This window comes from Larimichthys crocea, chromosome XXIV (genome assembly GCF_000972845.2).
Source record: "Larimichthys crocea isolate SSNF chromosome XXIV, L_crocea_2.0, whole genome shotgun sequence".
Lineage (NCBI taxonomy): Eukaryota > Metazoa > Chordata > Actinopteri > Sciaenidae > Larimichthys > Larimichthys crocea.
Window position 1 is genome coordinate 2,442,816 of NC_040034.1, and position 23,900 is coordinate 2,466,715.

A 23,900-nucleotide genomic window follows, 5' to 3' on the forward strand; every position below is an offset into this window, starting at 1 on the left:
TCTAAAACAATACTCATTATTTTCTTTGCTTAATTTCCCTGAAATAACAAAAACGTCTTTATATTATTTCTGCATAATCATGATATTAATTTAATTTAATTTATTCAGTATTTAAAGGAGAGTTTCTCCTCTAATCCGCTCAACAATGAGGCTGTCATTGGACGCTCAGTGATGTCTGCAGCCTATCTTGTTGTATCTCTGTGAAGCTCATTACGCACACCGACAGCTGAGTTGTCCAATGGCTGTTTGGAATCCACTGGCTGTCCAATGGAAACCCGTTGCGAGCAGATGCTGCGCGCCTATTGGCGCAGAGTGCGTCGTATCGGTGAGTCCGTGCTGATGCCTTTCCTCCGGTCAAGGTTGCACTTGCAGTGATCGCAGTAGGACGCGACCGGAGCTCCGTTTTTACGCGCAAACAGAGCTGCCGACTGATCAGCTGCGAGTTGCACTGTTTGTGTTTGCACTGCGCGGAAGGAATCTCTCACCTCACCGAGGCAGCCATGGATGAAATGGAGGAAGAGTTAAAATGCCCCGTGTGCGGCTCTTTTTACCGGGAGCCCATCATCCTGCCGTGCTCCCACAATATTTGCCTGGCTTGTGCTCGGAATATCCTTGTGCAGACCCCCGATGCTGAGTCCCCACAGAGCAGCCGAGCCTCCGGATCCGGAGTCTCCGACTATGATTACCTGGATTTGGATAAAATGAGTTTGTACAGTGAGGCGGACAGTGGATATGGTTCATATGGAGGCTTCGTCAGCGCTCCGACTACCCCTTGCCAAAAATCACCAAACGGGGTGCGAGTTTTCCCCCCGTCTGTCCCCCAGCCTCCTCCGCAACAACACCTGCTACCGCAGCCCGGCTCTTTACCCCCGATCCCCCGCAACTCCTGCATCACCTGCCCGCAGTGTCACCGCAGCTTAATCCTGGACGACCGGGGACTCCGCGGATTCCCCAAGAACCGTGTTCTGGAGGGTGTTGTGGACAGGTATCAGCAGAGCAAAGCGGCTGCACTCAAGTGTCAGCTGTGCGAGAAGAGCCCCAAAGAGGCCACCGTGATGTGCGAGCAGTGCGACGTCTTCTACTGTGACCCGTGCCGCCTGCGGTGCCATCCTCCCCGCGGTCCCCTCGCCAAGCATCGCCTGGTACCGCCGGCGCAGGGGCGGATAAGTCGCCGCGCGAGTCCGCGCAAAATCTCCACATGCACGGAGCACGAACTGGAGAATCTAAGCATGTACTGTGTACAGTGTAAGACGCCCGTGTGTTATCAGTGTTTGGAGGAAGGGAAACACGGCACACACGAAGTCAAAGCTCTGGGCGCAATGTGGAAACTGCACAAGGTACGTGCGTAAAAATCTGATCAGGCTGCGAAGTGTTTGTTTGCGTCTTTTCTCTGTGTGCGCGCGTCCATTCACAATGATTATCATGCTCTGAGCCGAGCAACAAGTCTGCCTTGAGAATGATTTGCGCTTTCTCCATCCCGCAGATATACACTCTCTTTAAATGAATACTAAAGCGGCTGTATTTGCCTCACATTGAGAGATGCGCACCTCTCCAAACTCTGCTGTCTGTCTTTGGTGCGCAAAGCTGTCAGCTCTATTTGAAATTCTGTTCACGACTGGACAACCAGGAAGGAGGAGGCCTCCTTAAACTGCCTCCATCTCCCTCTTTAAAACGTTGCACAGTGATCAGTGTCATGATTTGACCATCTGTCCCCTGAGCTTACATACAACACATTCCTCCACTCTATATTCAGTGTATGTTCCACTCCCTCCTGTGCTTTGACAGCTCGCAGGCGCCCCAGAGATCATTAGGCACGGCTAATATGGGAGCTATGCTTTTATAAGGAGAGCCAGCAGTGAAGCAGCAGATGCAGAGAGAGGCTATTTTGGAAGCTGTGTTGTCGTGGGCAGTTCAGGGGAGGCTGCGGTTTATCTGCGCCTCTGCAGCAGGAACCCCTCGCCTCCACGCTCGCAGCTTCCAGTGGTGAGGGAGGATGCAGAGCTAGATAAAGATGCTGCTCTTCAATACTCACCCACACACACACACACACAGGGGGATAATGATGTGTAGTGGTGGTGGCTCCTGGGTTTCCATAAAAATATGGTGATGCATTTGAGTTCTGTGCACACGCACATGTGCAGATAAGTCGTCCTCGTGATTTACAGTCTGAATTGGTCTCCAAAAACAGCCATTTTACAGACCTCCAGTCCAATCATCTCCTCTAGATGATGGTGGTGAGATAGCGTGTCACCTCAGATGTATGAGGCAAAAAAACTGATGGAAAACTCAGAGGGGGCGGGTTGATCGTTTCACTCACATCAAATTGCCTTCACTTGAGAAGTTGCTGACCTTTCCTGCCTCATCTTCGGATCCAGAAATGGAAAAAAAAAAAGATGCTGAAGGAGCTTTTCAGTTAGTTTTTTTTAGAAACCAATCAATGGCAGGAGGGACGTTGACGTCGGTGCCAGTATTTAGCTGGTCGGCATGTTTTTTTTTTGGCTTCTTTTGTGGCACCTGCTTGTTTGTGACCTGTTATCTGAAGCTGCTGCCGTACAGTAACTGTAACAGATGGCTGAGAGCTCGGAGCTGGCAGCGTTTGGAGATGGAGGGCATCTTTCAGAGCTTCGGGGTGTTCCTCACATAATTCATGTATTCCATATCCTGCGGATATACTGTACATCCTCATGCATTACTTGTACTTATACATAATGCATATAGAATAGTGTAGAAACTCAAGAATGTGGTGTCACTGGCTCCGTCTGAAACCTGATTTTTTACTCCACAGACGTCCTCATAAGCTGTTACACTATAACATTGAACTTATCTGAAATATAAGATGTTGTATCCTAAACAGAGCTGTGAACAGTGTCAGAAATTAGTTTTAAAGAATGTCCATCACAATTTTCAAGAACCCAAAGTGACATTTCTGTCAAAATATTCAATTTACAAGGCTAAAAAACAGAGAGTCTCTCAAAAATTTGTGTCCATGGTTGGAGGGGTCAGCCACAGTCCTAGCTGCATGCCTCCTGGAGGGGTAACAGGTCCTGAAGAGATGGAAGATTGCAGCCAATCATCTTCACAGCAGAGGGAATGATGCGCTGCAGTCGGTTCTTGTACTTGGCAGTGGCAGCAACGTGCCAGATGGTGATGGAGGAGGTGAGGATGGGCTCAGGTGGAGATGTACAGTAGAAGTGCAGCATCATTGTCTTTTGGCAGGTTGAACTTCAGGGTGATGGAGGTAAGTTAAAGCCGGGTTCTTTCTGAAGTTCACAACCAAACTGACTGTCAAATGAGGTGTGGTGTCGTCTGTGAACTTCAGGAGCTTGACGGACTGATGACTGGTGGTGTAGCTGTTGGTATTCAGGGAAAAAGAATAAGGAGAAAGGACGCAGGCCTGGAAGTATCCAGTGGTGATAGTCTTGGAGTCCTTTTAGGTCTTTTGGCTCCGCTTTGGTCACAATCAAGCTACTAAATGCTCCATTATGTTCAGCAGCTGTTTGTTGTTTGGTGATGTTCAGGGACGTTGATGAAGGCGGCGAGTGTGAACCAAAACATTAAAGTTGCGGGCCGTAAAAAAACAAAACAATGAGCTGAAAGAGGCTAAAACAGTCAGAGTTTGTCACTACGAGCGACACCTTTCATTACACATTTATCCATTTATGTATTATATATGTAAAAAATAATTACTACTGCAGCTGGCCTTATGCAGAAATATTCATGTACTGTACAAGCATCTTGTTTTTTCCCTTTACACTCCAAGTGATCAAAGCTTGTTTGATCTGCAACCTCGTTTTCTTGGCGTCAAATCTTTAAACCTGCAGGATCGAGCTGAAAAAGAACCTGCTTGTATCACTTAATAAGATCCCACCTGGGATTTTCTTCAAGGTTTTTTAAATATGCACCATCGTCGTCGTCTGTGCAAACTGTGCTTCTCTGTCTTTGTGAAACGTTTCTCTCTCTTTCTATAGAGAAAGAGTTGAACCACCTGCCGCCATGGCAACCAAATCCCTCTTGATGTTGCGCAGAGCAGCAGAGGTCTCTTAGATACTGGACCCCATGAGGAATCCGTCCCAGATGGTTTACAGTACATGCATGCTGAATGTTGAATGCTACAGATCATTCCTCACGTTCTTCCTGCTCCTTCTTAGACATCTTCTCAACTTCGGGTTCAGTAACCACATTTTATGTCCACCCACCCTCCCTCGCTCCCTCCCACCCGTTTGGACTGCGTGACCGTGTATAAACGGGCACGGTAATCAATTTCATGTCTCCGAAGTCGATTCCCAGTTACAAAAGACGAGCTGAAATTTAAGAGCTGCACAGCGTGGCTCGTCCAGCTCTCGTCTGCCTCTTCAGATTTGTGTCAGGAGGTTTCATGCGGTGACAGGATGTCTGTGTTAATCTCTGTAAATCACATTAAAAACAATGAAGGCGTCCGAGTGTTAAATCACCACCGAGTGAGTGGTTATCAGCTGTTCGAACGGGACCCTCGATGCGATCTAGGTCAAGCTCTTTCGCCTCAGTGTGTTCAGTGGCAATTAGGTGATTAATTACATGGAAGCTTAAGTACAAGAAGATGCGTGAAAATTTGTAATTTGCCCTCTCGCCATGAAAGGAAAGAGGCAGCAGGAGATGTTTACCAAGACAACCGTGAAACATTCCCTTTGAGCTGGAGCAGGATTTAAGTTTGAGGAATTTCAGGAACTTGCAGGTGATTGAAGGAATCTATCATCTGTAGCGTGCACACGTGCTACCCTTTAAAGTCACCATGTGTTTGATCCTAAGCCTCCTGACACCAACAGACGGCCTGCACACCCTGACACAAAGCGAACGGCAGATGATGCTCTGCAAGCTCTCATTCAAGATTGCTCCAAAAAGCAGGCTAATGAGGACAGACAGAGCCGGTACTGGGATGAATATTTAAAAGTCTCAACGATGTTGTCATGTTCTGGATGATCTGTTACCTGCAGGTCTGTCTGAGCTCAGCGGGAGCAAAAGGAAAAGCCTTGAAAAGTCAGACACAGGCGGGGGGATCCCCAACCAGTCCTCCGCTGCTGGTTCTCCTCCCGCCTGTTAATCGTAATGAGGCTGACTGTCAGTCTGGATCCATTGTATCCACAGTCGGTCCCACTGTGCGGCTCCTCAAGACTCAGGACAACGAGACAAAGACCAGCATGAAACTGTGCCATACAGATAAATAACTGCCCGGCGATGTGAACATCTGGCTTCTTTCTCATTAGCAACACCAACACTCAGAGATACAGCGCAGCTTTTGAGCCGTTTAACCAAAAACGAGCAGATGCTGACACTAGAAGAAGCTGGCAGCATCAATACGGAGCTGCTACAATCAATATTTTCACATTAACAGATGGATCAAATGTTTAATATGAAAGAAATTGCTCGTTGAGTATTTCTAACTACAACTGCAGCTCCCCTTAGCTGTATGAACCCTTTTAGCATCTTTCAGCTCATTGTTTTGGTTTTGCGCTCCAGTCGTCACATCAGCATTGTTTCCATCCACGGCAGACATCTGTTGTCAGACAAACAGACGCGTATGCTTACCTGCTCAGCACCAACAGCAGCAGATGGACACGGTTAGTGATCAGCTGGCCAACAAAGTGCAGCATTTAGACCAGAGACTTCTTTGGAAAACCAGAATATTAATAGCCAGCTGTGACATAAACACTAACGTGTAAAAGGTGATAATATATCAGCGTCATCTTTACACTTTCTTCAACTGTCAGCTTCAGCCAAGAAAATACATCTTTAATGTCCATCGATCCATTTACTTTCGCTTATTCGGGTGCGGATTCACAGATTCCAGCTCCTCTTGGAGGATCCTGAGGCGTTCCCAGGCAAGATGGGTAACATAGTCCTTCCAGCAGGTTCTGGGGTCTGCCCCGGGGTCTCCTTCGGCCAGTTAGATGTGCCTGGAACACCTCCAAAGGAAGGCGCCCAGCAGGCATCCCGATCAGATGCCCCGAACCACACACACTCCGAGTTCCCTCCGGATCTCGTGGAGGAGGCTGATTTGGGACACTTGTATCTGTGACTTGATGTCATGTTTTGAGTAATTCAGCAAAAGAGAATTGGTTTCTATCCACTACCGCTATGCAAATATTACAAGCTGGTTCATGAGATGAGCACTAGGTGGCGCTGATTCTCGAGAAACCAGAAAAAGAGAGCGTAACAAGATGTAACACAACTAAATATTAATGTCGATCTGTGTGGAGCGGTCATGGATGTATGATAGAGCCATGGGAATACCGTTTATTGAAACACATGAGGATGTTAACATGTTCGTAATGTTTCTATCATCATGATACAGATTCTGGTGTTCTCATGTTGCATTTTCTCGCGAGTAAAGACTTGAGTGTCCTCGAGCGACAACGCAGTCTAAATCTTTAAGTGCATCGTCTTTGCTATAAGTGATTCTGTGCAGATAAAAGCAACCTGAGATTCACTGATACGGGGATGAGACGGAGGACAAAGGCATGACGGAGGTCTATAGAGAATGACATTTCACAGCGGGGGGGCTTAGACGTCTCAAAGCCGTTTAGTTTGATGCCGCTCCATTACAGGCGCTGATATTTACCCCTTGAGCTGCCATGTAAAGAGATTAGCTGTGTAAATGTTAATGAAAGAGGGAGATAAAGAAGAGGACAATGAGAGCGGCAGAATGACCCAGAATGCCCAAAAGAGAGGAAGTGAAAGGGAGGATGAGGATGAGCAGGAAAGAGAGGCAGAGCGACGCTGGATGTCCGATCTCAGGGTGGAAACGAGCCGAGTTTCTTCACGGCCAGCCTCTGTCCACACAGAAATCATTGGCTCGTGGGTTGGAGGTATTCTTGTTTTGACATATTTGTACTTTTCTGGGTGGGAACAGAGACCCGGCTGAATATTTCAACTTGCTCCAGGCGTGGAACTGGAGAGAGATAAATTCCTTAAAACTCCACTGTGCTAATTTTTTCTTTGTGGCCCGACTGGGGAAAGAAAGAAAAGCAAGTTTTCTTTCTTTCTTTTCTGTAGTCCAAACCAAAATCAAGCTGTTAATTTTTTAGGAGGCAGCATTTTAAAAACAGAATAATTCATCGTGCCTGTTACATCCGGCTGCCCTAACACAGTTAACCCACATTAAACGAGGACACCAGTCGCATGAAAAAAGTGCGAAAAAAGTGAGTTCAACCTGAAATCTGTAAGATTACATCCTGCAATGACCCTGTTTCCATCGTTCCATCGAGTGCGATACCTCTGTGGTAAACATGTTCAGCTGTACTCGAGTATTTGTTCTGATTACATTACTTATGTTTAAAAACTAGAGAGTCGACATCAACAAGGTCAACCACAGCAGCAGCTAATATCACTGACTAGTCCAACAGCAGTCAGCCCAGCTCGGCGTCTGTCTTTCAGCCTTTTATTTCACCAACCACTAAAAGTCAGTCCCAGATTTACTCTTCTTGTTCACTTCTCTTCTTCTCTTCCTCTGTCAACGTCCTCTTCGCTCTCTCCTCCTCTGCCATTATGTCCATAGAGACTGCTGAGCCCGTATTGTCCAGCTCCGGTACTGGCACGACACCATCTCAAGCTACAGTGAAGCGTACGGCGTCCAATTTTTGTCAAATTTGGACTTTTCGGGTTTTGGGGTCATTTCCAGGGGTCGCATTTAAATGCACTGCTCCTAGGGATTTTATCCGATGTGCTTGAAACTTGGCGTGTGTGTTCTCAAGGCCTCGACAATGAAAAGTTATCAAAATCACAACTTTTCATCAGAGGGCGTGGCCGTGACGGCGTGTCAAAGTCAACGCTGCCCGATTTTTTCGCAAAAAAGGAGACTCCATTGATTTTTGGGCTGATTTTCGGGCAAAAGTGTGGGGCTATCATATACTTTCTCAGAGCTGTCTGAAACTTATTGTGGTTGTTAAGAACAATATTATGCACAATTCGGCTGCATAATTAATGAGGGGGCGGGGCAAAAGAGCTCTATAGCGCCCCCTGGAATTTTTCTTTGGAACAGCCCCGCCACAGTTTTGGACACAGAGTTATGAAACCTCAGCCGAATTGTAGAACATGGCAAGACCTACAAAAAAGAAGGGGTCATGTTTGAACGAACTCCTCCTAGGGATTGTATCCAATTCACTTCAAACTTGGTAGGTGTGTTCACATAGATTTCCTGAGTAACAGTTATTAAAATTATGAAATTTGGGGAAACTGTGTGGGCGTGGCGATCTATGCACATTTCCACATGCGCACATGTGTGAGGGCCCGACCATCGCTGCTTGCAGCTTTAATCTTCTTCTTCTTCTTCCCGGTGGTCCAAAGCGCCTGTGGTACAAACACTGGCACTCCCGCCGGTGCTCTGAGCTCACGGTCCGAGTGGCACGGCTAACAAACTGAGCTAACGTTAGATAACAGCAGCTAGAGTTCACTGTCCATCAGGAAACTCTCAGCTTAAACGGGGTCGGCTCTAATTATTGGTAGTGCGTTCCTTCTTAATTTAACTCGTTACCAGCTTCACCACAGCTGCATCCGCGTGCCACGAAGCAGCCGCCACGCCTTGCGAGCATTGATTTGAACAAAATGCAGCTTAATGTAACATGCATGGCATCTCTGAGTCTGTCAACGTGACGGACGCTGAATAAGTGAGGGAAGATCACACTGACATATGCAGCACATCTTACTCCCACTGCTGTTAATATTCTATTCGTATAATCCATGGATTAAACTGCTTAATGTCTTGTTTTCAAAACGGATTCAGCCTCTTCAGACCTTCGCCTACATACACACACACACACACACACACACACACACACACACACACACACACACACACCTACCAGTCCATCAGTACAGGTTTATGTATTTTATTCTTCTTTACGTGACTTTGTATGAACCAAACAGGCCAAAAGCTGAAGTGAAAAACAGCTTTCACCATGGTAATGACAAACATCTGTGTGGGTGTACCAAGCCTTTAAACTTTAACCCACTCCACACACACACACACACACACACACACACACACACTCGTAGTTAATGAAAACTGCTGGCTGAGAGTCAGAGCCCGGGACTCTCATGGCTAAAGGATTTTTAACAAAATCAACAAATCGAAGGATTTCTATGAGGATTTCTGCATCAGAGACGGTTCAGAAGAGAAGATGGAAGTCTGCAGGAATTTAAAACGAACAACAAAAGGTGTGAAGCTCAAATATTGAATCCAAGAATTTTAATATCTATACCCGAGCAAAGGAGTTCAAACATCTTGTCACCTGGTGAGCTGGACCGGCGGGTTGGCGCGGCGTCTGCAGTACACTGTACCGGACCGTTGTGGTTCAGAAGGAGCTGAACTGGAAGTTGAAGCTCTGGTTTTTCTGGTCTATCTACGTTCCAACCCTCACCTATGGTCATTAGCTTTTGGTAGTGACCGTAAGAACGAGATCTGGGACACGAGCGACAGAAATTAGCTTCCTCCAGTGGGTGGCCGGCCTCAGCCTTAGAGATAGGGTGAGGAGCTCGGACTTTCAGAGGAGCCAGCTGAGGTAGTTCAAGCATCAGCTTCCTTTGGAGCTGTTCATGGCACGTCCAACTGGAAAGGAGACCCCGGGGCAGACCCAGAACCTGCTGGAGGGACTACACAGCCTATCCAGCCCTGGAACGCCTCGGGATACCCCAGGAGGAGGTCATCAGGTCATCAGGCCACTTCAGAAACCTCCTTTTAAGTACCTGACGCCTGACTGAACGACCTGACACACCTTCTCATCATCGCTCTCCCTTTCTGCGCTTGATTCCTTTCGCCCAGGTGTCATCTCTTTGACACGTTCAATCTAGATCAGCAGGTAGGCGACTTGATCATCTGTAGAAGAAGCCTCCCTCTCCAGATGAAATCCAGGGCTGACGAGAATAGATCACTCCTGCCCCCATTTCCTGCTGTGCTGTCCCGGGTGTCCGTCAAATAAGGACTCTGTTTCTCACACGAAGAAACTGTGGCAACTTTCAGAAGCCCTCATTATTATCGTCTGAGCTTCATCGCCCTTTTGTGTGTGTGTGTGTGGATAGTTAACGACATGCTCTGCATTATTGATGATGGCAGATATAATCCATGAATAATGCACCAGTCACTTAGGTTCTGCTTGGGTTTCATGTTAAACACAGAGGAGTATCACAATCTGGACGAATCTTAACTCCTCCGGCGTGTTGAAGGATGTAAGAGCTTAATTTTTAACGAGAGAAGACAGTAAATATCAAGACGCCTGCTTAATATTTCACGCTGCATTCTCCGAGTAAACATCCACAACCTTTCATGCGAGAGCTTGACACTGTAACGCAATCTGCAATCAAGCTGTGTCTGAATGACATGAATCGTGCGGCCTTGGTGGATCTTTGTCTTTATTTATTTGATGTTTTCTCTACCTCGACTTCGACCTCGGCCTCTGTTTGCGTGTAACCAAATGACTGTGTGTTACACACACAGGATTAATTTGGGGTAAAGAGACTGTTTAAAGAACACCAGAGAGTGTACTTAACCCTGAAGCTCTGAGGAAGAGCAGGGCGCTCTTCTCTGAAGATGTAACGCTGCTTTTTGAAAGTAGGTTACGGGAACTCCAAATCTATCTGGAACATTTTAGTTGGATATGAGGTTTTTTTTTAATTAGCTTGTAGAGGAATCTGTTTCCTTTGCTGCCGCTCTGAGAGCTTAGCTGTGACACTACACCTACTCCCTCTTTTCCTTGCCTAGTTGGGGGCTTTAATCCAAATTGTTTCTGACGCCTCTCAGACATCGGGCGCTTTGCTCTGACAGATTGGCAAGTTCGCTCGGCCACAGAGTGAAAATGAAGCGTGCAGAGCGTCCTGCTGAATTATTCATGCCGTGCACGTGTTCCCAACCGGCTTAATTACCGACATGATTAGTTCTCCCAAATATCAGGGACATCCTAAACCCCCGCCACCACCTCAACAAATCCTCCATAGCTCATTGCAGCATCCCTTTTTTTTTTTTACACTAATGTCGTGTGATGTTTTTAATTTCAAATGTTCCTGAACAAGCTGAAGAAGTCACACTGCATTAACTCTCAAGCCAAAACCCCCCAAAAGCCCTCAAATCACTGTTTGTCAAGAGTTTGGAGGATGGTGGGGTTATTTTCAGGATGGAGGTGACCTGATAAAGAGCAAAAGTGTAAGGAAAGGAAACGAGATGAGACGAAATATGTTCGTCAACAAGCCTTTTACGATGATGACGAGACGACACAACGTTCTAAAAACACTGAGGAAAAATGTGCCAATGTGCGTTTTTGTTGACGAATAAAAACGAGACGAAAATGTCACGCAAGAAATAAAAAAATAAACAAAAACGTCCTCCTTGTTCTCGTCTAGAAAGTCCAGTCCTGCTGTCGTGTGTTTGTGCCAGCACTTCTTTTACTGCAGCAACGTCACGGCCACACGTATGAGATCCTCTTGCTGCTCTCGCACCTGTGGCTTGGAAACAAACAGCACGCAGGAGAAACACGGAGTACGGACAGCGAGATCATGCTCGGAAGGAAAAAGAGACTGGACGTGTGGTCCCATTTCCATTATTTAGAAGCAGAGGAAAAGTCACAATGTCTCGTTTTGACGGATGGGAATATGTGCGGGAAGAAAAACTGCTGGTAAAAATACCACCAACCTGAAAAGGCAAATCAAAATGATTTGATAAAATGAAATCAAGTGCATATTAAGTGTGCATTGAAACAACAGACAAGACACTTGAAGATGAACTCATTCAATTCAATTCAATCAAGACATTTAATCAGTATGTCAGCTGTGGAACACAAGAGAACTGGAATTAATAAACTGGACTAAAATACCCTGTGTTCACGTTTGACTAAAACTGGACTAGAATTTTGAGACTGTTAGTCGACTAAAATATGACGAACAAAACTGATTTGTGAAAGACTAAAAGTGACTAAGACTAAGAATGAACTTTGACACAAGACTTAAGACTAAATTGAAAAATGGGTGACAAAATTAACACTGAAGAAAAGGATTAAAAATGTGTTTATCTGAAGCTGCAACCTCCGTGGTGAAGTGTCAAAAACTGCAGTTCCTCAAACGTCCACTTGAGGCTGGCTCCAGAAGTGAGTCAGTCTCCATAAGTCCCCATGTCCAAATGTCCATGTTTACAGCCTGGAACTGTGAATCTTTGGTCTCAGTCCTGTAGCTCTCCTCAGCCGTTTGTCGTTGTAGTCTGTCTTTCCACTCGCCGACCTTCAGGCCAGAGCACTGTTGTCTTTACCAGGCAGGAAGTAGCCACGAGCTGTGTAGAAATAAAACAGCCTCTGCTTTCGTGCTACGTTCTGACCTGGTTTTTGAGGACTGAGCTCCGCAGGCTCTCGAAACAGAAAAAAAAAAAAAAAAAACGCCTCCAGACAATCAAGTGCTTTTCATTTCATCTGCTCTGTCACTGAACGCACGCTGACTGTTAACTGGGCGAGGCGAGGCAGGAGCTCCCTCGACGTCCATCACTGTGTCGCCGGGAGGAAAATGAGAAAACTGAAAGAGAAAATGAACTCCAATTTAGGACAGCTGAGAGGGCACATGTGAGCGACCCGACGGATCTGTAATGAAACCACCAGAGTCTGAGTGAACGTTCTAGACCTGACCTGAGTGTGATTGGCAGTGACTCTGTGATCCGAGTGAGATGGAGCTTCGTTTTAGGGACTGGAGTGTCTTTTTGTTTTTACTATTTTAGATTTTGACTCACATTTTTAGTTTGATGTACTTCCAATCCAAGAAATGTATCAACTTGTCCTTGAAATTAGATGTAACACGCTAACTTTGAGGGAGATGGTTGGATACAAGCAGAAAGCTTCGTGGTCGTGAAGTGCCAAAAACTGCAGTTCCTCTAACGTCCACTTGAGGCTGGCTCCAGAAGTGAGTCAGTCTCCATAAGTCTCCATGTTCAAATGTCCAACGTTCACAGCAGAAATAAACATGTTTACAGCACAGGCTACTGGATGTGGCTTCATATTCAACAAACAGATATGAAACCTTTTCTTGAAGACCTTGAAATCCTCAAATTCAGTAATCAAAACTTTAAAAATGATTTAAAGTTTACTGGATTTGTTATCCATATGTTGGGGAAGAGCTTCTATACTTAAAATGTATGAGCTTGATTGGTTTATATATCAATATAAACAAGTAATTCAAAGATGTCAGCTGTGGGAAATGTTATTTTTTGACATTATCTACCAAATAATTTCATGAACACATCATCGGTCCACAGATATTTGAGATGTCCTTGTGACAAACATTCCTGCAGGTCTCTTGTGACGTTGAAATTTGAGTCCCAAGCTAACAGGGAGGAAGTTTTTTGAAGTCCTACACAATCCGGGAAAGTTTACATTCGGCCTTTGCTCAGCTGTTACCGGCTCCCTCTGTGCATTAGGCTCATGTTAGTGGCAGCTGTCACGGTTTCCCAAACGCACAAGGTCAAAGGTCAGCTGTTCCTCACGTCAGATGCCCGGCGCTGGGTTGACACAGTGTTGTTTTCACAGAGTTTTTCACCGTATCAGCTAAATCCAGGTTTTATTGCCCGTTTCCGGAGTTCAAGTGATTTTTTTTTTCCTCCTTTTCTTTTTTTGCCCGACGACGCCCAGTACCCTTTTTTTTTCCTCCCAGAAGACAATACGTCCCCCAAGCTGACGGTTGTTCGCTGAACCGAACGAGGTTCCCACAGGGTCAGGCCGTCACCTCCCTGTTCACATACATGAACAACCCCCATCTCTCTCTTTTCCCCACCGTCCAAACAGCAGCGTTTGTGTGTCGTCGCACGCACCCAGAGCAGTGGTATTTCCTGTGCTGTGCTCTGCACGACCAGAGGCTATAGTCCAGTAATCAAGTTTGTACATAAATCATGTTGGATTTCATTTGAAATGTCATTCTGTGTGTGAGAATAAGGCTCACAGGGGTGAAGACTCTGACACTTTATAATGTCAGTCTCTCAGCGGCGATGAGGCACTGCTTTGTTTATGAACCGTGGACTTCGAGTTCATCCAATATGTCGGCTGAGCCTGTGTCTTATACTTTGAACTTAAAGATTTACACTGGCCTGACAATCTGCATCTAAAATAACCACTGACAGTGTAATGAACAGACGTCACCCACAGGTTTCTGAAGCTCAGCGCCACGTTTGCCATGTTTATTCCTGCTGTGAAGTTGTGACATTTAAACATGGGGACTTATGGAGACTGACTCACTTCTGGAGCCAGCCTCAAGTGGACGTTAGAGGAACTGCCTCCATGTGTCTTTCCTGTCAGTCTTTGCGTTCCCGTTTGGTTTGTTTGTATATTTCTTGTACATTTTGATGTGAGATGTTGAGGAGGGATTCACTGTCTACAAAAATCCTCCATCACTCCAACATACAGACGATGTGGACAGCTACAAAGAGGAGACACCTGATTCAGTCCTGGCTGTCTGGTTGTGTTGTTTGTCTGTTTTTCATTGTCACGTCCACGCGTGAGTGAATTCTTAAATTGGAGTGTTGTCCCGGTGAGGATTTTGTAGATTTCACGCTCCTGAAGCTGAGGGTGTTGATTTATCGTTAATTGAATGAATGAATGAAGTTTTTGTGATATTTCCCACTCGGGGCTGCAAGGCATCATGAATGCAGACGAGCCAGGATCAGAGTGCTGCGTTTACATTTCCAAACAACATCCAGAAAAAAAAAGAAACTTCAGCATCTTTTACAATCCAACAATCATCGTCTACAACAAAATTCATAAATCACTGCAAAAAATAATGAATGTGTCGGCCTTTTTCAGGCTTTTGGGACAAAATTAGAAAACTTACACACATAAAAAATAAAAATTCCTCTGTACACCAGAATACATCAAGGAAACTTAACTTAATGTGTTGTCATAATTTTTACAGTACAAGAGAATAAAAAATAAAAACGTGTATCACCATTAAAACGCTGCAGACAGCTGACTCAGGAGGTTTATTCAAGATTATTTATTGGTGACTGCTCATCTTGTGGGAAAGGCGTTACTCCTCCACAAAGTTCCTGTGCCATGCATCACATTCATGAATGTGACCACGTAGCATTTAAAATATTACAAGAAATATTACAGCAAAACACCAACAAGCTTACATTCCTGCGATCTCATAGTTTATTTTCATTCAAATGGTATTTTACGTCATGCATTCATATATTTTATTTCCAACAATTTGTTTTCTGGAGATCTCGAATTATTTATGTCATTATCTTGGAAGAATGATGAATTTGAGATCTTGAGATCAACGTTCTCCTGCTCATCTGACATCGCTACACTGAATGATGTTTCCTGCAATGATGACAACGTTTGTTATTTCGACATAATGAGATAAATAATCGAGATCTCGAGAAAACAAATGAAATGAATTCGTCTTCACGAGAAAACGGAGGAAATAAAATGTCTGACCGCTGCGGATCTTCCGTAGTATTTTGATGTTTTTAAATGAATTTATTTCATTTTTTTAAAAAAGATTTTAGATTCCTACAGGTACACGTACTGTAGTTTGAGACATCTTCCATCTTCTAGAGAAATGAGATGTAACAGATGACTCAGTGCCGATAAAAGCTTCCATCCACCTCCTCAGAAATTCTTTTGGCACATGAACCTTCTTATTTATCCTCCTCTCTGTCGTTCTGATCGGGCTTTATTTCTTTAAATTTCCCTGCAGTTATTATTCAAATGAAGTACAAACTCATACATCTGCAGTGCTGCTGCATATTTTAATGTCTTCTCTCTCTCTCTCTGTCTGCTTTCCACAGGGTCAGCTGTCTCAGGCTCTCAACGGCCTGTCAGACCGAGCCACCGAGGCCAAGGAGTTCCTGGTCCAGCTGAGGAACATGGTGCAGCACATCCAGGTACTTTAACAGACAACCTGCTGCTTCTCTCACTGCACCCAGACATGATGCGCCTCCATCACAGCACAACAAGTGGGAGATTTATTTATTTATTTAGGACATGGAAGCTCAGATCAAACTTTAAAGTCAACATGCAGCTTGGTATGTAGACACCAGATACAGACAGTCAGGATGTAAATTGCCATAGTAACGGCAGCTGCAGCTTTCTGTGTGATATAGATTCGAGAGCAGTTTACATTCTCTGGTATCACATGTGCTGAGTGTAAGTACAATATATTGAACCAGGAATAGATTCAGATGGTCTCTGCTGTGCACGTGTGGAGACAAAGCCGCGGTCAGCTGACAGGAGGACGGTGGGATTAAACACCCTCCTTAATTATCGCCACACAGCGGGATGATGCTTCAGGGGGGGACGCATCGCAGTGGGAATTTGGGATGTGTGAATATGAACGCTACGAGGCGTTATTGTGCATTATTCAGCCATCACACGCCGCTGATGCTTCCTGGTGGTTTTATCCGCCCACCTCATGTGATGGAGCAGACGTGCGAATGAAAACACATTTTTAAAAGAGTGATATAAGTCTGATCGTCTTCTACTTTGGCTCTGTTTCAAGCTCTCATATATTTCCACTCTATAAGATGCTTAACTCTCTGCCAGCATCTCGATCTTCCCAGCCTTTTTTTCGTCTGTCGTCTCGCAGGAGAACGGAGTGGAGTTCGAGGCCTGTTTGGTGGCGCAGTGCGACGCCCTCATCGACGCCTTGAACCGACGCAAGGCCCAGCTGCTGGCTCGAGTAAACAAAGAGCATGAACACAAACTGAAGGTCAGCGAGCATCGCACAGACACACAGACACACACCGCTAACCACCAACACACTCAGATGGATGTCAAGCTTTGCTGCGGTGTGTTTGTTCACAAGAAACGTCGAATACTGTTTAAAAATCCAACCAGGGAGGCATGAAAATGTGATGTTTTTGTATTAAATGTTTCCTGTTTGGGATCTGAAATAATAATTTAGACTAGAAAATAACATTTGTGATGAATTAGGGCAGTCAGGCAAGGTTTTAACATTGGCAACTGGTGGATCTACTCATTGACAGGGTGGAAATGAATCTAGATATTAATGGTATGCTTTAAAAACAGATGTGTGTTATGTCTCATGTCTGTTATTTGGAGATAAACCAGCTCAAAGTTCTTGACTCGTCAATATTAAACCTAAAAAGACAGCACAGTTTCTGCTCAAAGTGCTGCAGACGAGAATAAGATTGATAAGGCGGGGACATGAAATGCCACATTTGTCTTTAAACCGCCTGCGACACATTGAGCGGAGGACAGCGATGCAGTCAACACGAGAGGAGGAGGAGGACGAGGAGGAAGAGGAAGAGGAGGAGGAGGAGGGACAGATACATTTGTGCTGTACAGCATCCAATTTCACACTTGGACGCTCTGTAGAATCGAGGTTTCACACATGTAGGTGGTTTGAAAAAAAACACGTGTGCGCGGTGACATGCTCATACGCTCACATACATGCATACATATATACATATATATATAAGTGTGTGTGTGTGTTTTCTGTTCTTCATGTATGAAATATTTAGATGTGTATTTTATGGAAGTGCCTCATAAATCACAGACAAATTGAAAACCTCATTTTTATTTTCTACACGAGGATCTGCTGCTGCAAGATGGCTGTTTGTTTCTTGTTTGTTTCGGTTTGTCTTTTGAATGGAAACATTTATTAACACGGCTTCACACGAGGCAATAACTCAGTGTTAACTTTAATCCTGCATAACTTTAAGCCTTAATATAATGTGAACAGGTGAGTTGTATATAAATTCACCCTCAGTACAGTTGTCATGAACGGGGAAATTAGCTACAGAGACCAAAACTGTTTTTTGTACCAGGCTGTAAACATGTTTATTTCTGCTGTGAAGTTGGACATTTGGACATGGGGACTTATGGAGACTGACTCACTTCTGGAGCCAGCCTCAAGTGGACGTTAGAGGAACTGCCAAGAGTAAGATTGAGATCAGACTCATGTCCTCTTGCAGTTTAATAGTCGACATTCAGACATTTGTCTAACTATTTCTTTTTCTGGCATTGGACCATCGGATAATTATCAATCTCCAGAACTATTTGATCTGTAAACCACTTTCAAGTATTAACTATTCAGAGTTTAACTACATTAATATATTTGTGCTATTTCCTTTGTTGGCTTCCCTCTGCAAAGTAACCGGGACGCTCCTGGAGGACGAAGGACTCACAATGACACCCTGGACAGTGTGCACTCCTCCCAGTTTTTAGCTGCTCGTGAACATTTTGCAGGTTGAAATATAAAAACCTCTCAGTCTCGAAGCAGCTGCGGTTACACTCGTTTCCTGCAGACTCACAAATGTCAGAATTAAAGCAGATGGAACACAATGCAACATGTTTTCACGCCATTGTTGCTTCTTCTATTGACCGTTGGTTTGCACAGGTCGGCTGAAAACTGCAGCGCTGCAGAGCTGCACGGCCTCGGTTTAAGGTGCCATTGTGCACGCTTAAGATGCGAACTCCGTCCCGTTAATGGTTGGAACGCCGTTGTTGAAGTGACGGATGGATGTTTGTCAAGGGGCAGAGAATCATGGGACACATTCACACGTCGAAGATGGAGGAATTTTAATGCGTCTCGGCGCAGACCTGATCCCTTCTGTCAGCCTCTGTGTGCCGTTCACTGAATCTCACTGCTAGAAGACACATTTCTACACGACAGATCTGATATTCTTTGCAGGTTTTCAGTCGATCTCTGTGTGTGAATCTTACTCAAACTCAGCTCTGTGTTTCACATTCACTCCTGGATGGTAGCTCGCTTTAGGTCTGTATCATCCGGGATGAGGAGGAGGAGGAGGAGGACCAGGAAAGGACCACTTGAGACGTTGCTTGTTTTCTGGAGCACCTCCAATAATTGGAGCCCCTCTGATATGAGCACTGCATGTGATGCTTTCTGCTTCATTAGCATGTGGCTCAGTGGTGGTGGAGGTCGTCCTGCAGCTGTAACCGTAGCCCTTTGTGTGTGTGTGTGTGTTCCAGATGTAGCATCTCCAGTAGGATTTATTTCCACATGAAAAACATGAAACAAAACGCCAGCTATGCGTTTTATACGTTTCCAATTAAGACGCTAATGAAGTGTCCTGATTAATCGTGCTGATTCTGTTTTTTTTTTAATGGAGAGAACATTAAATCAATTCAAACGGAGGCTTCTGCAGGCGACTTGACGTCTCCTACAGAGCGACCTGCTGCTGGTCCTGCACGCTGACGCCAAAAGCCCAGTCGCCATGGGGACCGGGACTGTGGCGAGCTTGTTGTTTGAAGCTGCGGAGGCGAGAAGTAGCACTTAATAACATGAGTCACGTTCATTTTTTTTTTTTCTTTTCATTTGATATTTTTCCTGCACATCAAGAGGACTGACCCGCGTGTTTGTTTTAGGCGGCGGAGTCTCATGTTGATTTTGTCACAGTAAGCGGTTATCAGAGCTCACACGGCCGTGATTTCATCGCCACGGCAACACCAAAACCGTTCTCTGTTTATTTACTCAGTAATTTAACTGCTGTCAGTTTTATTGTCCTACATGCTGCTTCAAAGTCTCATTTTTTACTTAAATTAAACCTTAATCTATTTTTTTTTAAAGATAAATAATCAAATTGAACTCCACTGTGTATTATATGTGTGTAACAGTTGAACGTGTTTAATATTCATTTAATACTGAGATGACATGAAATTACATACTTCATCTTAGCCGTGGCAATTTTCCAACCTCTTGTGTCAGGAAGTAACGTTTCTCATTTTATGTCAGAGTGGAAATCATCTCACAAAGATGTAAAACTTGTTTTATTGATAATTCATCACAGTTTTTACAGAGCGGAGACGGTACGTTCACAAGTGTGTTGGAAAATCCAACTTTAGTGAACCAGAACACTTTTGGATCTATCACGTCACAATAACACTTAGTAAACGTGTTACTTGCATTATAAAGTTGGCGTCGTGCTGCAGATTTCGAGGTCTCAGATGTCTGAGCTTTAAGCAAACACTTGAATGCACCAACAGTAAAAGTCTTAAAGGCAATAGTTAGACGTTCATCAGCTCAGTTCACGGGCAATTTAGAGGCACAAATTAACCCGTTAAGGTTCATGTCTTTGGACTGTGGGAGGAAGCAGGAGTACCTGGAGAGAGGTACACTGTATTTGGTCTGCAGGCTTACAGAGTCAGCATCGAGCTGGCTGATTCTTCAGTCAAACACAAAGTCAGTCTGCATCTTCCTCCACTCGCTCCCAAGTTTGCCACCGGATGCTTCGTCCTCTGGACGCCCAGTCCGGGTCGTTTAATGAGCACAGCTGCTCCGAGGCTATTTTAAATTCCACTGTAGTGATTTGCCGACCTCGTTGTTGACTCCAAGTGTGTCGCTCCAGGGGGGATCCCTGCTTCCCAGGATCCCCCCCCCAACTTTAAAGCACTCAGACGTGGGGGGAACCTTTTGGACTGTACAGCAGCTCCGAGATTAACCGAGGAAGTTTAAAAGACACCGGAGGCAAAAATCAAACAATTAATACTGTGAGATCTGCAGCAGAGAGGATGGACGTGAAACAAGTGTTAGGGCTCATCAGTGTTTTTGTCTCTGCAAAATGGACGAATACTTTTAATATTTCATATCATCGATTGATTCATCTGCTAATAACTGTCTCCACTAATCAACTAATCATTTAATCTAAAAAATATAGTAAAATCCTAAACAATGTCTTTAAACATCTTGTTTTGTCTGACGAAAATTATTAATTTACAAGCATATAAAACAAATAAAATCACAATTGAGAAGCTATAACTTGATTCTTTTAGTGTTTTACTTGCAAATAACTCAAAAGAAGTTGCTGATTATTTGCTGTTGACTAATTAACTAACTTGTTAATCAACTTATCTCTTCAGATCTAATCATTTCAGTCATTTTTAGTCAGAATTTGCAGATTTTTCTTGTATTATATCGTTAAAAAATGAGCAGGATTAGACTGATTGAACAGAGATGGTTAAATAATTCAAAACAGTCCGACATCATTTTGACATCTGCTCTTTTCTGCTATTGAATTTCTCACGCCTGCTCGCCGGGCTGTTACATTTTCTCCGCGTCTGTCTCGAGTAAAGAGGCCAATTCATGTCGAGCAGGCGGCGCCTGGATCGTCACTGGCAGCTGAGTGTCTGTGGAAGTGGCACTTGTCACTTTATCTGACCGTCACTGCGGCGTGTAACATGCAGGACGAAGCAGGAGGCGATTCTAATCCCTTTATTTATCGATGCTTGATCCTCATCTCAATCCCTCTTTCTCTAACCTCCTTCTCATCTTCCTCCTCCTGTCGCTCCCCTCTCCATCTTTTACTTCATCTAACCCCTCTTTTCACAGCTCTTTCTCTCTCTCCTCACTTACTCCACCTCCTTCTGCGATCCTACGATACAGGATGTCGGTTTTGTTACAGCGTCCAGGCTGACTGTACAAGCAGCCTGTGCTGCTGTAGAGAGGCAGGTTGGGAGACTGCAGTCACAGTATCTTACAAGGCCAAAAGTGCCGCAGTGGCCTAATAATCTCAACAGAATCAGACGGAAGAAGGCGATTTATTTCTCAAAGAAGCAGCAGACCTGCCGACTGTACAGTGTGTGCAGCTGATGAGATACAAGACTAAATATCCTGCCTTGTTTGGTTGAAGCCAAAGCTGGTGTGTTATATTAAACCTCTTTAAAGCTGCCACAGTCTGCTTTTATATCAACTATGGATCTGCCGTCTTTTTACGACCCACAGCGTTGCTGTTTCGGGTTCACTCGCTCTCATCGTGCAGCCCTGACACACAGACACAGTTAGCAACTAGATGATGAACCAAGGTGAGGCATTCAGCTGCTGAAAAAGTCAGATGTTTTCTTCTGGAGTTGGTGGAGACCAAAAACAGAGATAAAAGGAGAGTGAATGTCGGACTCCGCCAGGTGCACGACTCCTCATATGAAATCTCAATGTTGCTCTGTATTCGTTTTGCTGCTGGATGCATAAATAAACCACAAACAAACCACCTGTAAAGACACCCACCTGTCAATCAAAGCGTCCACGCTCTTAATCCTGCATAACTTTAAGCCTTAATATAACCTGAACAGGTGAGTTGTATATAAATTCACCCTCAGTACAGTTGTCATGAACGGGGAATTTAGCTACAGAGAGCAAAACTGTTTTTTGTACCAGGCTGTAAACATGTTTATTTCTGCTGTGAAGTTTTTAACATGGGGACTTATGGAGACTGACTCACTTCTGGAGCCACCCTCAGGTGGACGTTTGAGGAACTGCAGCCACAGAGTTGCAGCTTGAGTTTAAAGATCTGTTGTCGGGGTTATGTTAGCAGCTCGAGAACAGGACGATGTTTTAATGTGTCGCACAGCTGGAGAATAAACGTCTCACCTCCCTCCCGGGATGAAGAAACCGGCTGTTCCAAACGTGAACGATAAACGTGAAGAGAAGCATCTCAGCAGGTTCGAGCGCCGTGCAGCGTCACTCTGCCCTCATCCTGTTTGGGATTGTTTTAGCAGCGCTGCTGTGACTCTGTATGACGATGTGCTTCATCACCACGACAGCCACATATGTGTGAGAGGACGGAGTTTGTTTCCCCTCCCGTGAGCTGCAGAAACTGTGGCCCACTTACAGCATCCAGCTCCGGCCTCCGTCACCGTCCTGCACCATGTCCTCCCTCTCTGTGTTTTAATCCTTTCCTCCCACCTCGAGCTGCCGCTGTCCCTTCATTCTGTGTTAAATTCAGATGAATGAATCTTCCCTCTGCCGATTATCTGCTGATCAGCTGGCAGAGCTGCATTGCCGTCGGCGGACTTTATATCTTATTCCGAAGATGATGTAAAGCAGATTTCAGGAAAGATGACTGGAATGCAGAGAGAAGATGCTCAGTAAGCAGAGAGTCCAATCTGGAAACGAGATAAAAGTCGCCTCTCTGCATCCTCGAGTAAAATTCCTCCATGTGCATTGTGTGAATTAGGAGATTGTGATTCCAGCTGCGTACAGAGGAGTCTGATTGTTTAACAGGCAGTGACAGCAGTGAGAAACTCTTCCTGGAGCTCTGCCAGGCCACTGCAGGCGTGTGGATGTTCCAGCCTCGACACAGCAGGGAAGGTTTTTGGATCTGGGCCAGAGAAATATAGACCGAGTCATCAGAGCTGGGATGAGATTTCCTCTCATTGTATGGGCAGAGAGGTTAAACACGGTCCTCCCCCTGGATGATTACAGCACTAGGAAAGGGGAATAATTGGAACATGATTATCTGCGTGTCTGTAAATATTAATTTTTAATCCTTTTAGAGCTCCAGTTTGTTTTGTTTCATGTAAATCTGAGGGGAAGAAGTTGCATTTTTATATTTGGTTCATTTAAGTCCACGCTGTCTCACTGCGAATGGACCAAAGCTGAGCAAGTATCCAGTCAATTCTGGAGCCAGAGGGACGTGGATACGACCAGGAGGTCGAAACAAATGTGACTCTAAACTCTGTAACTAAATGATGATGGACTTATTTGCAGACTTCGCCTAAATGCACCTTCCCTGGTGTTTACAGGGGATGAGAGCAGCTGAGGACGGACGAGGAGACGAGAGCGGCTCAGAAATATAAAATTTCTACATTTCTAAGTGCGTCTTTGTGCAGTTTGCTCGAGGGCACACGAGGTCAGATCAAACTGAACTGAGAACAGAAGTTTGTGATTAAAACACAAACCGTTCCTCTTCAGGATCATTTGAAATGACAGCGGTTAAAATATTGATCGTGCTCTGTTAGTGGCACTAATAGCCTGAAGATGATGTTGACCACAATCATTCGAATATTTGCACACAAGGGGGACACGAGGATATAGACGCGTGTCAAGCAGTAGAAATGTATTTGTATCGTATTGCAACAGTTTGGGGAAGACCTTCTCTGTCCATGACTGTGCCACAGCGCACAAAGCAAAGGTCCATGAAGACAAAATGG

At 44.8% G+C, this 23,900-nt stretch overlaps 1 protein-coding gene across 2 annotated transcripts in view; it reads left to right on the forward strand.

Moving 5' to 3' along the window:
* The first annotated feature begins 344 nt into the window (after positions 1–344).
* Positions 345–23,900, forward strand: part of trim9 (tripartite motif containing 9) — a 36,892-nt gene continuing 13,336 nt past the window's right edge. The window contains exons 1-3 of one of the 2 annotated variants that reach the window (XM_019277902.2): positions 345–1,337; positions 15,782–15,877; positions 16,579–16,701. In XM_019277902.2, the coding sequence (XP_019133447.1) occupies positions 501–1,337; positions 15,782–15,877; positions 16,579–16,701 (1,056 nt within the window). In that variant the 5' untranslated portion in view covers positions 345–500. The remainder of the gene's footprint in view (positions 1,338–15,781; positions 15,878–16,578; positions 16,702–23,900) is intronic. The other variant, XM_019277903.2, reaches the window with a different exon arrangement.